Source organism: Ailuropoda melanoleuca, chromosome 11 (assembly GCF_002007445.2).
Source record: "Ailuropoda melanoleuca isolate Jingjing chromosome 11, ASM200744v2, whole genome shotgun sequence".
NCBI lineage: Eukaryota > Metazoa > Chordata > Mammalia > Carnivora > Ursidae > Ailuropoda > Ailuropoda melanoleuca.
Window position 1 is genome coordinate 79,288,008 of NC_048228.1, and position 15,558 is coordinate 79,303,565.

Below are 15,558 nucleotides of genomic sequence, written 5' to 3' on the forward strand. Positions count from 1 at the left end.
CATATTTAGGACCATTCAATTTATTTGTTCAGACAAAAATTTTCTCCCCTCCATATACTTGTCAAGTATAGTAAATTTTAGTGTATGTGCTGCCGAAGTGAGCACTCAAGTTTAGTGAGAATTTTGTTACCTTTTATTTTTCAGATAAAGAAAAGGGGGTAATCAGAAGGGGGAATGAAGCATGAGAGACTATGGACTCTGAGAAACAAACTGAGGGCTTCAGAGGGAAGGGGGGTGGGGGAATGGGATAGGCTGGTGATGGGTAGTAAGGAGGGCACGTATTGCATGGTGCACTGGGTGTTATACGCAACTACCTTACAACAAAACCTTACATCAAAAACCAGGGATGTACTGTATGGTGACTAACATAATATAATAAAAAAAATATTATTATTAAAAAAAGAAATATAATTTAGAAAAAAAAACTGCCACTCTTATCTCTTATTGATATTTATAATTAAACTAGAGGAACTTTACTCAATTAACGCCTGCTTCATACTAGACTATGAGCTAGCCTGTAGTGGCTTTAAGGGAAAACAGCCACAGTCCCTTCATTCCACCAGTGGGGAGCCTTGAGTTACGTGACTTTCCGCCCCGCACCTGGGCCGTATCAAAGGCAAGACATAAAATAGGCCAGTAGACTATCAGATGGTCCATGGGTCCTCTGCCTAACAGAGATGCTCCATTTGGAGCTCCTTGTATGGATCCAGTTAGATTTCTTATCTTCAGAAAGTACCCTCAGGATGTCTCTGTCCTGTCCATAAGCTATGACACCTAGAAAAGGCTGTAGGAAGAAACAGAAGCAAAGGCAGCTATAAAAAGAAGCTGGCAGTAGAAAGAGAAGAAGATTAAGAAAGAGGAAGGGTCAAAGAGAAGCTGACTCATTACTAGAGTAGAGAACAGCTTTTCCCACTTTGGAGAGTACAGTAAGATGGCCCGACCACCAGGGCTACTGCGGTAGCCATTTTGTTAGTTCTCTGTGAGGTCTGGCAGTGTGCTGCTATGGTTCCTTACTTCTTGGAGTGCCTTTAAAATAAACTTCCGTCCTCCTGAGGTAACACAGGTTCTCTGTTCATTGCAATTTATATATGAAGGAAGAAATAGGGCAGGCAGAATTCTGAAATCAGGGGAAGTTCTAAGAGGGGAAAGGTATGTGAGAGAGAATGTGTGTGCATTTGTATATGTGTGGGGTAGTTACCAATGCAGATATCTCTGAAACAGAGTAAGGGAAGAGGGGGAAAAGGGACAGAAAAAGGGGAAAGATTTTTGAAAGAAATAAAGAAAATTACATCCCCAAATTATCAGTATATGGTTCTCAGCTGGCGACACAGAATACTTCTCTTTAACTGGGCTCAACTGGTTTTTGATAAAGTAAATTTTAAAAAAGTAAAGAAAACTTCTCCATTCACAGATGGAGTGAAGTGTTTAGACATTTTGGGCTCTGGGAAAAGGAAGAATATGTCTTTGGACACCAAAAAAACCCAAATGATTTTTTTTTTCTTTGAGAGGACAATACGGATGTGAGTGTGCTGATCATGGTCTGAGAACTTCCGAGATGAAAGAGATTTTAGAGCTTAGTTCATCCAACAAGCTAGGAGGATTCTCCTCCACGCTCATGATGGCTGTGTGTCCGGCACCTGTTTTTATGTGTATGTGTATATGGACATGTTTGCATAGTTTAGGTGTGCAGTAGACTGCTCATTTTCTGTAGTTGTTTTACTTTATACTGTTACTTATTGTGTGATTCCCCCCTCTAAATTATGTGTAGGAATACATGCATCACATTTTTACTAAAAACCCCAATATTACTGTTAAAAAATTCTTGTTTTAAGAAAGTACTCCCTCCCCACTTTTACGTTTACATAAACCTATTATAATCATTCATTTTTGAATTGGCCATTCCTCCTGTGGACAGTCCATTTGGAAGTTTTAATCTTCACTAGTGACGTCAAACAGTGTCACCTGAACCTTAAATATAAATAAAATCTCAAAAACTGTTGCTTTGAAAAAATTGATGTGTACTCCGTGATCTATATAAATAGTGCCATGTTTGTCTCACCACGTTACTTCTAAATGAGGCCTCTAGCTAACCCCTTCCCACTCCTTTCTAGTTAGATTAGTGAAATTATGGAGTCATTGTTCCTATCCTTCTGATCACTACTTAGCCCTCCCACCCAGTTTGATGGGTGGGATAACTGACCTGAACCTTGAAGCAAGCCACCATCACAGTGCTCTAAAATGCCTTGGGAAGCAATATGGCAGTTCTGCAGAAAACCAAACATAAAATTGCCATGTGATCCAGCAATTCTACTTCTAGATATAAACCCAAAAGAATTAAAAGCAGGGACTTGAACAGGTATTTGTACACCCATCTTCACAGCAACATTATTCATAAGAGCCAAACGGTGAAAACAACCCAAATATCCATGGATGGATGAATGGATAAACAAAATGTGGCATATACACAATAAATTATTATTCAGTCTGGAAAACAAAGGACATTCTAATATATACTATGACATGGAAGAATAAAGTCCTGCCTTGCCATTCTTTTTTTTTTAAGATTTATTTTTATTTATTTATTTGAGAGAGAGAGAGAGGGTGTGTGTGTGTGTGCGCGAGCACATGCATGAGTGAGGGGAGGGGTAAGGACAAAGACCGTGCTGAGTGTGGAGCCCGACACCAATGTGGGGCTCGATCTCACAACGCTGAGATCATAACTGAGCAACCAGGTGCCCCCTCCCTTACCATTCTTTGACAAGAATTATCAATAATTTTTTCTTTAACAAAGTTTGATCTTGAAGTCTGAATGAGAGCAGTTAGAGAAAGAAAGACAAATAAAGGAAACAGGATGATAATGGAGGGTATGGCACTGGGCCTTATCACCACTGCCATATAGAGAGAAGGATTTCCCTGAGAATCAGTTTTTGGTTTTTTGTTTTGTTTTGTTTTGTTTTTTGTTTAAGCAGCCTCCGTGGCCTGAGTCAAAATCAAGAGTCGGACTTTTAACTGACTGAGCCACCCAGGTGCCCTGAGAAACAGGTTTTGGTCGGGGAGGCCAGACTATTCCAATATGAAAGGTGAAATGAGATATGCATGCACCTAACTGTTCTCAAGGAAGGTATGAGAAACCCTTTTTGTTTGTTTTGGTTATTACTAGACCAGAAAATGTGACTGGGCCCCAAAGAACTCTTACTGAAGGAGATGAGATTTCAGAAAACAGACCCAAATAGTCTTTACCCTGCCACCCCAATGAGGGAATGCAGTCCCAAGAAGCTTTACAGAAGTGTCCTTTTTTTTTTTTTTTTTTTTTTTTAAATTCATTCATTTATTTGAGAGAGAGAGGGCATGAGCAGGCAGAGGGCACAGGGAGAAGGAGAGAGAATCCTTAAGCAGACTCCCTGCTGAGCGTGGAGCTCGAGGCGGGGTTCAATCTCTCGTCCCTGAGATCATGACCTGAGCCGAGACCAACAGTCAGATGCTTAATCGACTGAGCCCCAAGAAGTGCCCTCTTAAAAGGTTAGATAAGGAGTCACCAAGTTTAACTGGGGAATGTTTTAAAGACTGTGACAGTTACACCAGGTAGTCACACAACTGTGGCCACACTTGAGGTGGGCAGTCTGAGAAGATAAGCATAGCATCTTCTAACTTCCAGCATTGCCAGTGAGTTTTGAGGTGGCTCAATTATTATGAGAGGGAAAAAAAGAAGGAAATTCTGACACATACTACAACATGGAAGAATTGAAAACATTGTGCGCTAAATGAAGGAAGCCTGTCACAAAAGGACAAACATTACATGATTCCACTCCTATAAGGTGCCTACGGTGGTCAAACTTATAGAGACAGAGAGTGGACACCAGGGGCTAAGGGGGGGGTGGGTGGGGAGTTGTTGTTTAATCGGTCGAGAGCTTCCGTTCGGGAAGATGAAAAGATCTGCAGATGAATAGTGTGCTCGTTGCACAGCCACGTGAATGGGCTTCATGGCACCACACTTAAAGATGGTAGATATTATGTATGTTGTATTTTACTGCCATTTTTAAAAAAGTGCTTGAAGATTGTAATGAATTTATGCAACATGCAATGCCACTAGCCTACGGTAGAGGGCAAAGGCACTCAGGCTTCACTGAAAAGCTTGACTGCGGTGCCCCTGCTGCCAGTCCAGCCCTGTCAACGAACCATCCACACCTGCAGCTCTGCTGGAGCCTCTGCAAGCCACAGGGGTAAGAGCTACTAGCCTTGTCTGCTCTAGCACTCTTGAGAAAGGAAGAAGGGTCGAATGGGTCTTTTCTAAAGAAGGGACCATTTGAACTCCTATACCTGGGAGGAAAGCAGCCTTACTCAGATTTTTAGTATTTATTATTCTGCCTACATTAATCTCAAGATGAATGATTAATGAGTGACCTTGGGGCTATTGATCTAAGAAACCTTCTTACAGGCGCTCGAGGTTTGGGTTTCCTTTCACAGGTTGCTGATTAAACCTGGTCAGTCCTTCTACCCAGAATGGATGCTCCCATCATGGTGGTGAGGTTTCTCCAGCTTTTATTTTTCCTGTCGTGCATGTTAGTAACATCTGCTGCTTGGCTATTTAAAGCATAGTTGTGGCTCCTTTACTAGTTTAAAAGTTGGGCATGTGTGTTGTAGGTCGAAAAGTAGGGGCACATCTGATGGATTTTGTACAATGCAGATCGTGTTCAGATGCCTGCATAAGTCCAAAGTGGCCAAAGATGGCCAGGTGGCTGCTGTAGAGAACAGAGTGGTTAATAGCACCTGGACATTTGATTCCTAGGAGAGCTTTCTCACAGACCACCTATGCTGAGTTATGAATTAAGAGTTCTGTGTACTTTCTAAGTTTCATGTCCATTCTTATGAATTCATAACTTCGGAATGCACGGAGGCAAAGTCTCTTGAGCTTTATGACAGCTAGCAGAGTGTCCAATAGCAGCTCCTTGCCACCGAGAGGCACGTGGGGTGGGAAGGGTGGAAGAAGCCACCACGACTGCTAGCTCTGACGGTGGAATCAGTGTTGGTAATCACATCCTAAACGACTTCATTTCAGGTTTTGAAATGCCTTCAGTTTGGGTTCTGGAAGGGATTAGGTTCTGGGTTCAAATTCAAACTCTATCCCTTATTCACTGGGTTACCTTGGGTGAGTTGCTTAACCTCTGAGTTTCAGCTCCTCCATTTGTGAAATAGGGGGTAAAATAGTCGCCATTTTGTTGAGTTGTTGAAGGGATTGAACAAGATAGTGTATGAAAGCATTTAGTTCTATGCCAGCCACATAGGAAGCACTCAAAAAATGTCAGTCTTGCTCTTTCTTATGTTCCAAAGATCATTCAACATGCTCTGAGGTTTTAAACCCTTCTCCACTTTTTTGCATCACTGGGAAAAAGAGATGATTAAGTATTCTTTGGTAAACCACCAACAGTCATTTCATAGTATCTTCTGATTTGGACTTTTAAATCATAAGCTATTAAAGAAAGTCATTCTGTTTTTCACCTGCTCTCAGCATAGTAGTAATAGTAGTAGGACTATGACAATATATAATACATATTGAATGCATCTTTCGTAAAAAAAAATTATGTCCTACTTTTTAAAATGTTAAAATGGAATGCCATGGTTCACGTGCATTTAGAGATAGGGCCTTTTTATTTTATTGTATTTAGAGAAGTTTTAAAAAGAGTTCCTCTCCCTTCTTTAGAATAAGTTACAGATGAGGTTGTGGTATTGGGCAGGGAGAAGAGGTCAGTAAAATATGAAAGCTATGACATCTCATTTCAGAGGATTCCAGAGGTAGCAACTGAGTTAGATTCTGCTGCATTTTTCAAGGGCCATAGTCCCCAAACCTAGGAGCTACAAATTGAAGTACTCTGTGAAATGATAATGTCAAAAACACTTTTGTCAGCTTAATGACTCTAACTGCCAGGGTCCTGCCAAGCCACACTGGACCCTGAGACAAAAGGAAAAATGAGGAATAATGATCCTGTCTTTATGAAAATCTTTGATATTTTGTTCATTGTAGATTTTTATGTTAAAATTAATTTTTAAAAATGTTTCATTAAAAAATTATTTATCTTGATTATTGAGTTTCTTGACACCCCTTAAAATCGGTGCCTGAAATCACCCTACTCTTGGCCTAGATGACCGCTACCATTTGTGATAAGCTACCCATGACAACAGTGATTTGTATACATGACCTCTTCTAGGCCTCTGCACAAACTACATTTACAGATGAAAAACTGTAACCCTTCAGCAGTTAAATAAATGGTCTGATTTAACACAGGCAGTGAGTAGCTAAGTTGGACTTGAACACAAATCTATCCATCCCTAACACTAAACTTGTTCTCTGACTACCACACACTGCACTGTATCAGGAATTCACAACACAAATTCATTCATTTGACACAGAGTTTTGAGAGCGTATTATGTGCCACCTTGTACTAAGAGATACAAAATTTAGATCATTCATTCATATATGCATTTAACAAGTATTTACTGAGCATGTGCTGTGCGCACTATTCTACGTGGTAGAGGTGCAGAAGTGAACAAGCTCATCAGCTCCTTTCTTACGGGTGTAAGAGGTGGAAGAGACAGTCAACAAACAAACGAACAAAGGTTTCAGATAGCGCTATGTTTCGAAGAGACATAAAATAAGGTGATGTGAACTAATAGCAAGTTTCTCATTTTATTTTTTTGGAAGATTTTATTTATTTATTTGAGAGACAGAACATGATGGGGGGAGGAAGGGGCAGAGGGAGAGGGAGAAGCAGACTCCCCGCTGAACAGGGAGCTTGCATGGGGCTTGATCCCAGGACCCTGAGATCATGACCTGAGCCGAATGCAGATGCTTAACTGACTGAGCCACCTAGGAGCCCTGCAAGTTGGCTGCTTTAGGTTAGATGGTCAAGTCAGGTCTCCTAGAGGAAATAATATTTAAGCCAAGATCTAAATGACAAGACAGATCCAGCCAAGAAAGGACGGTGGAAAGAGCATCCCAAGCACAGGGACAAGCTAGTGCAGGGCGCTAAGGTCACAGAGCAAATGTGGTATGAAGTGAGATCCCAGAAAGAAGCAAGAGCAGCTCACGGAGGGTGTTATAAACCAGTATTGGGAGCTTGGGTTTTACTCTAAGCATGACAGTACATAGGACAGGCTCGCTGCTGTAACAAAATACAATGGCTTAAACAAGATCAGGCTCAACATAATGGCTCAATCCATGTCAGTCCTTGTAAGTAACTGATATAAAACCTAAACTGGGGGGCCATTTGCAGACTTACTTGGTAGGTTCGTTGGACTGTATAATGGGGAACTTTAAAGAATCAGTATGACTTAGTGAGATACAATTTCATTGTGTTAAGGTTTTATAACATATTTGAAAATAAATTTACCTTGACTCACCGGAGAGAGACAAGGTAACAGAGTCACTAAGACTGGTGTATTAACTTTGTGACTCTGGGACACTTAGAGACTCTGACCTCTCTAAGTACCACCTTCCATATCTGTAGAAGGTGAACAGTGATAGCACTGACCCTGTAAGGCAAGCTGTTGCAAGGATCAAGCTATATGAAGTTAGTGTTACTTAGCTCAGTGAATACCTAAGAAGACATCGAGGGCCATGGCCTCATTTGCATGATAGAATCAACATGGAGATGCCATGGAATTTGTTGAATAGATGTAAATGTATAGATTCATCACCCAGAACAAGTTACTCAGGTCATCTTAAATGTGGGTAATGGATTACTATTATGGTACTGGTAACACATTTATTTTACTATATTTTTAAAATCTGGAAAATTATCATGAACATAAAGTTGCATCACAGAGGCTCTCTCGTTATGTTCATATTTGTTTTTATGTTGATCATTATTGGATGCTATATTAAGTGTTACATAAAAGGGAGGTAATTAAGAAAAGACTACCTGGGATAGATTGGAGGAATATTCTCAGTGGAAAGGTGAAAACCCAGGCCGGTTCCTGGCTACCATCTTCTCAATCCCACCCCCCAGTGCCTTTTGTGCCCCCTTCCACTGAGCACACAATGGACAAGGAATATCAAAATCAAAGTTTTCTCTTTATAGTCATGGCACAAGATGGTCGAGCATTTCTGCGTCCATTTTCCCATATTCTCCAAAACAGTTTTATAAAGTATTTTCATTTTTAAAGTATTTTGGGAAATATCCACATTTTCTAGAATTTCTTCACAACAGCAATGGTAAATTTGGACAGGTTCTAGAGAAAGAAAAATCCAGATGAGTGTGAGGTGTCCTTTTGTCTGAGTCCTCCCTGTTTTGTCCCATTTTGTTTATGTATTTGTTATCTCATATATTTACCCCGAAACTCTGTGAGGAGAGTGCTATTGCAGTACTATTACCTGCATTTTATAGATGAGGAAACTCCTGGATGCTGAGGACTTTGAGAGAAGAGTCAGACTTCAAGTTGTTTGGACACAGAACAGAGACAATTGAAGAACTAAGATTTTCACAATATTCATTATTCAAGATATGCATTGAGTACCTATGCTGCCAGGAACTTTCTGGGCACTGGGACTGTAACAGTGAACAGAACAGCTAGAACTTCTGTTCCTACATAGCTTACATTCTAGTAAGGGGATAAGAAAAGAAAGACTATAAACAAAATAATGAATGTGTATGTTAGGTGGTGAAGGCTAGAAAGAAAAATAACTTTAAGATAAGGAGAATAGAGAGAGATTCGGGAGTGGCATTTTGTAGAGGGTGGTAAAAAAAAAAAAGTCTCTCTAATATGGTAACTGTCACGCAGAGATGTCAAGAAGTGGGGGAGCTTGCCACTTGGCATCTGCGGAAAGCGTGTTCTGGAAAGAGATCAGCAAGTACAAGTTCAAGGATCTGAGGTGGGATCATGCTTAGAAAGTGTAAGGAATGACCAAACAAGAGCTGGGAGGTATGGGTCAAAGATGTCAGATCTTGCAAGGACTCGGGATTTTCCTCTGGTTGAAATAAGAACCCAGTGGAGGATCTGGAGTAGAGGAGTGGCAGATTCTGATGTGCATTTTAAAGATTCCTCTGTCTGTTGGGAGGAAATGACTGAGGAGGCACAAGGTTGGTAGGAAAGACCCTCTGGGACTCTATCAAGAAAGGAGGCAAATGGGGGACGTGGGGAGAAGTGATTAGATTCTAATATTTAATTCATAAACTTTTAAACTTTATGTTCTCCCACACCAGGCACTGGGAAAATACCAAGGCAACGTAAATAGCTTGGTGAGTTTTCCTGTTTATCCATGCATGTGTCCAATATACACCAACCTTCACTTTCCTTAGACTGGTCATCCTACAGACAAGCAGGATGAACAAAAGATATACTCCATGGGGCGCCTGGGTGGCACAGCGGTTAAGCGTCTGCCTTCGGCTCAGCATGATCCCGGCGTTATGGGATCGAGCCCCACATCAGGCTCCTCTGCTATGAGCCTGCTTCTTCCTCTCCCACTCCCCCCTGCTTGTGTTCCCTCTCTTGCTGGCTGTCTCTATCTCTGTCGAATAAATAAATAAAATCTTAAAAAAAAAAAAAGATATACTCCATGGGAAGATATGGTGTAGTGAGACCTCTCTGGGCTATTCACACTGCCCCCTTGTTCTGAGAAGCTGTGTGTGTGCCCATGGACCTGTGCAGGCATGGCGTATATATGTTGGCACTGTAGAAAGCCCCCAAGAAATGGAAACTGCTTTCATCATTATTGCTATTATTTGACAGCGATCCAGATTGCTTCTGCCACCAGCCTAAAGACATATGGAGCCATAAGGACAGGAACCATTCTGTTTATTTCTATGTTTTGGACCTTCCATGTATATGCGTAAGTGTTGTTGAAAATCAGATATTAGTTCAAAGGACTCTCTATGTCTACAAATATAAAAGTTGAGGAACAGTTCCTTGACATAACTCAGGAGCCCATAATATTCAGTAATAAAAAATGACTTCATTGAGAACTTAAAACCCACACATACATGTTTATAGCTGTTGCAGTCATAACTGCCCAAACTTGGAAGCAACCAAGATGTCCTTCAATAGGCGAGTGGATAAATAACCTACGGTATACTCAGATAATGGAATATATTCTGTACTAAAAAGAAATGAGCTATCAAACTATGCAAAGACATGGAGGAACTTTAAATGCATGTTAGTAAGTGAAGGAAGCTGATCTGGAAAAGCTACATACTGTATGTTTCCAGCTATATGCTATTCTGAAAAAGACAAAACTATGGGAACAATAAAAAGATCAGTGGTTGCCAGGGGTTGTGGAGCAAGGGGAAGATGAATAGGAAGAGCACAGAGGAATTTCAGCGCAGTGAACGAATGCATAATGATCAATGCATGTCATTATATATTCGTCCAAACTCAGAGAATGTCCAACACCAAGAGTATGAAATGTAATGTCGATTACGGATGTTGAGTGATGACAATGAGTCAGTGTGGCCATCAATTGTCACAAATGTGCCACGCTAATGGGGAGGCTGTGCATCGTGTGGAGGCAGGGGAATATGGAAAATCTCTGCACCTTCCCCTCAATTTTGCTGTGAGCCTTAAACTTCTCTAAAAGAATAAAGTCTTAAAAAGGTTTACTTTCAATTTTCTTAAAGCCTTCAGGCTATCAAAATGGCATATAAGGGAGAGTGTTGAGTATGACCCAGCAATGAAATTCCTAAGTTGAACTGGGAGAAAGGCACTTTTGCCAACTGTTATATATCTCCCTTCTGGGAATCCTGACTTGCCTCAGTGGTGGGGATACGGCACAGTAACTGACTTGGAAATCTATAACCCAAGCTCTCAGATCAGGTCCAAGACTCAATATACAGGTTGGAACCCTATTCCAATTTTTGACATTAAAAATAGTCTATACGGAGGTGCCTGGGTGGCTTAGTCAGTTAAGTGTCCAACTCTTGATCTCAGCTCAGGTCTTGAATGCAGTGTTATGAGTTCAAGTCCCACATTGGGCTCTGTGCTGGGCATGGAGCCTACTTTAACTAACTAACTAACTAACTATCCTATAGGATTTAACAAATGATATGACCACTTAATATTAGATGCTTAATATTATATTTATATGTCTTTCTAGGATTTTGAACTCCTCTTCATCGTTCATATGAGGGAACCCGTGATAGAATCCTTGGAATTACAATGAAACGTATCAGAAGCATTTATGTATTTTGTAGTATTGCTCTGTCAGTGCAGAGCTGGACTTCAAAGCTGCCAGAAGAAAGGGAGTTAACGACCAATTTCTCCAACATGTCCCTAAGAAAGGTTCCTGCAGACTTGACCCCAACCACAACCACACTGGATTTATCCTACAACCTCCTTTCTCAACTCCAGACTTCAGATTTTCGTTCTGTCTCTAGACTGAAAGTTTTGACTCTATGCCATAACAGAATCCAAGAGCTGGATATCAAGACCTTTGAATTCAATAGAGAGTTAAGATATTTAGATTTGTCTTACAACAGATTGAAGATTGTAACTTGGTATTCACTGGCAGGTCTCAGACATCTAGATCTTTCTTTTAATGACTTTGACACCATGCCTATCTGTGAGGAAATTGGCAACATGTCACATTTGGAAATCCTAGGTTTAAGTGGGGCAAAAATACAAAAATCAGATTTCCAAAAAATTGCTCACTTGCATCTAAATACTGTCTTCTTAGGATTGAGAAGTCTTTCTCATTATGAAGAAGGTAGCCTGCCCATCTTAAACACAACAAAACTTCACATTGTTTTACCAACAAACACAAATTTCTGGGTTCTTTTGCGCGATGGAATCAAGACCTCAAAAATACTAGAAATGACAAATATAGATGGCAAAAGCCAATTTGCAAGTTATGAAACTCAACAAAATCTTACTTTGGAGAATTCTAAGACTTCTATTCTATTACTTAATAAAGTTGATTTACTCTGGGATGACCTTCTTTTAATCTTCCAATTTGTTTGGCATTCGTCAGTAGAATGCTTCCAAATCCAACATCTGACTTTTGGAGGCAAGGTTTATCTTGACCACAATTCATTTGATTACTCAAATACTGTAATGAGAACTATGAAATTGGAGCACATACAGTACAGAATTTTTTATATTTCACAGGAGAGGGTCTACTTGCTTTTTACCAAAATGGATATAGAAAACCTGACTATATCAGATGCACAAATGCCACACATGCTGTTTCCCGTTTATCCTACAAGATTCCAGTATTTAAATTTTGCTAATAATATCTTAACGGATGACCTGTTTAGGCAACCTATCCAATTGCCTCATCTGAAAACTCTCATTTTGAAGGGCAATAAATTGGAGACACTTTCTTTAGTGAGTTTCTTTGCCAACAACACATCCTTGAAGTACTTAGATCTGAGCCAGAATCTGTTACAACATGAAAATGATGAAAATTGCTTTTGGCCAGAAACCTTGATCACTATGAACCTGTCATCCAACAAATTCGCTGATTCTGTTTTCAGGTGCTTGCCCAGAAGTATTCAAATACTTGACCTGAATAATAACAAAATTCAAACTGTCCCTAAAGAGATTATTCATCTGAAGTCTTTGCAAGAGCTAAATCTTGCATTTAATTTTCTAACTGATCTTCCTGGGTGCAGTCATTTCAGAAAGCTCTCAATTCTGAACATTGAAATGAACTTAATTCTCAGCCCATCTCTGGATTTTTTTCAGAGCTGTCAGGAAGTTAAGACTCTGAATGCAGGAAGAAATCCATTCCGGTGTACTTGTGAATTAAGAGATTTCATTCAGCTTGAAAAATATTCCGAGGGCATGATGACTGGATGGTCAGATTCATACATCTGTGAATACCCTTTGAACCTAAAGGGTACCCGGTTAAAGGATGTTCATCTTCCTGAGTTATCTTGCAACACAACTCTGTTGATTGTCACCATTGTGGCTACCATGCTAGTTCTGGGGATGGCTATGGCGTTCTGCTGCTTCTACTTTGATCTGCCCTGGTATCTCAGGATGCTGGGTCAGTGGACACAGACATTGCAGAGGATTAGAAAGACAACCCAAGAACAACTCAAAAGAAATGTCCAGTTCCATGTGTTTATTTCATACAGTGAACATGATTCTACCTGGGTGAAGCATGAATTAATCCCCAACCTGCAGAAAGAAGAGAAATTGGTTTGCCTTCATGGGGGAAACTTTGACCCTGGCAAGAGCATTGCTGAAAATATCATGAACTGCACTGAGAAAAGCTATAAGTCCATTTTTGTTTTGTCTCCCAACTTTGTCCAGAGTGAGTGGGGCCATTATGAATTCTACTTTGCCCACCACAGTCTCTTCCATGAAAATTCTGATTACATAATTTTTATCTTACTGGAACCTATTCCACTCTACTGCATTCCTACCAGGTATCCTGAGCTGAAAGCTCTTCTGGAAAAGAAAGCATACTTGGAATGGCCCAAGGATAGGCGTAAATGTGGGCTCTTTTGGGCAAATCTTCGGGCTGCTGTTAATGTTAATTTATTAGAAACCAGAGAGATGTGTGAACTACAGACATTCGTGGAGCTGAATGAAGAGTCTCGAGGTTCTACAGTCTCTCTAGTAAGAACAGACTGCCTATAAAATCCTCTCTTGCCCTAGGGAAGTTGGGACCTGCATACACTGTTGGGATAGAAGTTGATACATCCTTTATGATGGTAATTTGGCAATATCATTAAAATGAAAAATGATTATTTTTTTCATGTCAGTTCCCGGAAGGATTTCTAAGAATGTATACTATAGAAACACAAGTTTGCAAAGGCTTATGTAAAAAGGTGTGCATCCCAGTATTATTTATAATCATGAAAAATTGAAAACAGCTCATATTTCCATAGAATAAATATTAATTCAATAAATTATAGTTCACTAATGCAATAAAATATTACACAACTATTAAAAAGAATGAGGTAGTTCTATTTTTACTGGTATGGGGAAAATTATTCTAATATGCTGGTTTATATATTGAAAAAGAAGTCTAAATGAATCTATACCAGTGCATTGGTATAGTAACAGTGGTTTGGGTCTGGGAGGTTGTATTACAGAAAACCTCTGGTTTCTATGTTGTATATTTCTGTAACGTTGGAATTGCTTAAGTGAATCTGTATTCCTTTTGTAGGTAGAAAAAAACAATAAAGATAATTTTTAAAGCCTACACATCCTATTCATTTCTTTTCATTCTTCCTTTCTAGTCGCACCAGTCATAGAACGAAAACAAGCTTTTCTAAATTTTGCAAAATTATATGTTACTTCCCTGATTAGAAAAATTTCTGTAGGTCAGGATGTCTGGGTGGCTCAGTTGGTTAAGAAAAATTTCTGTGATTTATGGCACATATAAAGGAAGAAAATGGCCATATTTAAAATCTGACACCCATTTCCTCTTACCTCCATGCATCCTATCATTGAGCCATATCAAGTTATTGCCCTTTCCCAGAACATTCTGTCTATTTGGTATCATGACTGATTGTTGAAGGAATCTTACGTATCCTTCAAGGTACAATCCAAATGTCAACTCTTTTTTGAAAACTTCCTCACTTCCAAGTATGATGCTCCTTGATGCTCCATAACACTTCAGACATATTTCTATCACCAAACTGACCATATATGTTTTTAAAGTTTCCCTTTCTTATTAGACTATGAGCTCCTCAAAGGCTAGGACAGACTTCTCTATGCCCTTATTTTCAGCAGCCATTTGCTCAGTCCCTGGTTCAGAGAAGGTGTCAGTGAATATTTATGTTAGGTAAGCTAGAAGAAAATAGAAGGGACACAACTGGCTTCAGGATAGAAAGTCAGCTGAGAAGACCGAGAATCCAGAATTGAAGGATTTCTGAGTATAGCTTGAATCATGTGAAATTGTCAGTATGTGGTTGCTCTTGGCCTATAAGAACATCTATTTTATCTCAATCTAATAACCCTAATCTCCTAAGCAGGGTAAAATTGAGCTCTGCATCTATTTTATTTCCTCATAGTTGTCATCTTATGAATTCCTCATGCTAGTAGTCATCTGAGAAATTGTAATCAAGCTGGTCAGCCTGAGTATAGGGACAGAGTTGGGTCAATCTCCAAGCCAGGTTGTGCTGGCTTTTGGCTCATGACCAGTCTATTATGACGAGCTAGAGCTCAGTAGCCTTGAGGCCGAGTGTCTCTCTTCTTCCCCCCTTGGTGAGCCCATAGTCTGTTTGGTAGAAGGGGAAATCCAAGGAAACCACAGTGCAGGGAGAGCAGAGAATGGGGAGAATGCATTTCCAACCAGGCTTTCAGCATCTGGGCCACTGTTGTTAGTGTGATTCATGGCTTCTGGGGGAGTCAGACAGACTCTGTAGGAGGATTTTGTAAAGTTTGAATAAATGACTCAGTGTGAGACTCTTACCTTTAAAGATGAGTTAATTGGGAACATGTAAAGTAGGTGACATTAGCCCTCAGTCACCAGGATTGAGTTACTCCATGGTAGAATCCTCAATTTAGTAATACAGTCTTAAAGATAAATGTACTTTATCACAACTAAAAAAAATAACACATCAGGCACAGCAGTCAGCAACTTCTTGTTTCAGCAGCTGGACTACCTTAAAT

General features: G+C 39.9%; 1 protein-coding gene across 4 annotated transcripts; it reads left to right on the forward strand.

Moving 5' to 3' along the window:
• Window positions 1-4,011: 4,011 nt before the first annotated feature.
• TLR10 (toll like receptor 10) lies at window positions 4,012-14,145 on the forward strand. Of its 4 annotated transcripts, XM_034671956.1 has the most exons (5): window positions 4,012-4,220; window positions 4,436-4,521; window positions 9,198-9,233; window positions 9,724-9,823; window positions 11,084-14,145. In XM_034671956.1, exon 5 carries the CDS (start codon window positions 11,146-11,148, stop codon window positions 13,573-13,575), a length of 2,430 nt encoding a protein of 809 aa, XP_034527847.1. In that variant the 5' UTR covers window positions 4,012-4,220; window positions 4,436-4,521; window positions 9,198-9,233; window positions 9,724-9,823; window positions 11,084-11,145; the 3' UTR covers window positions 13,576-14,145. The 4 variants fall into 4 exon arrangements, with proteins under 4 accessions (XP_034527847.1, XP_011234248.1, XP_034527849.1 ...); XM_011235946.3 differs by lacking the exon at window positions 4,436-4,521; XM_034671958.1 differs by lacking the exons at window positions 4,436-4,521; window positions 9,198-9,233.
• Window positions 14,146-15,558: the final 1,413 nt, after the last annotated feature.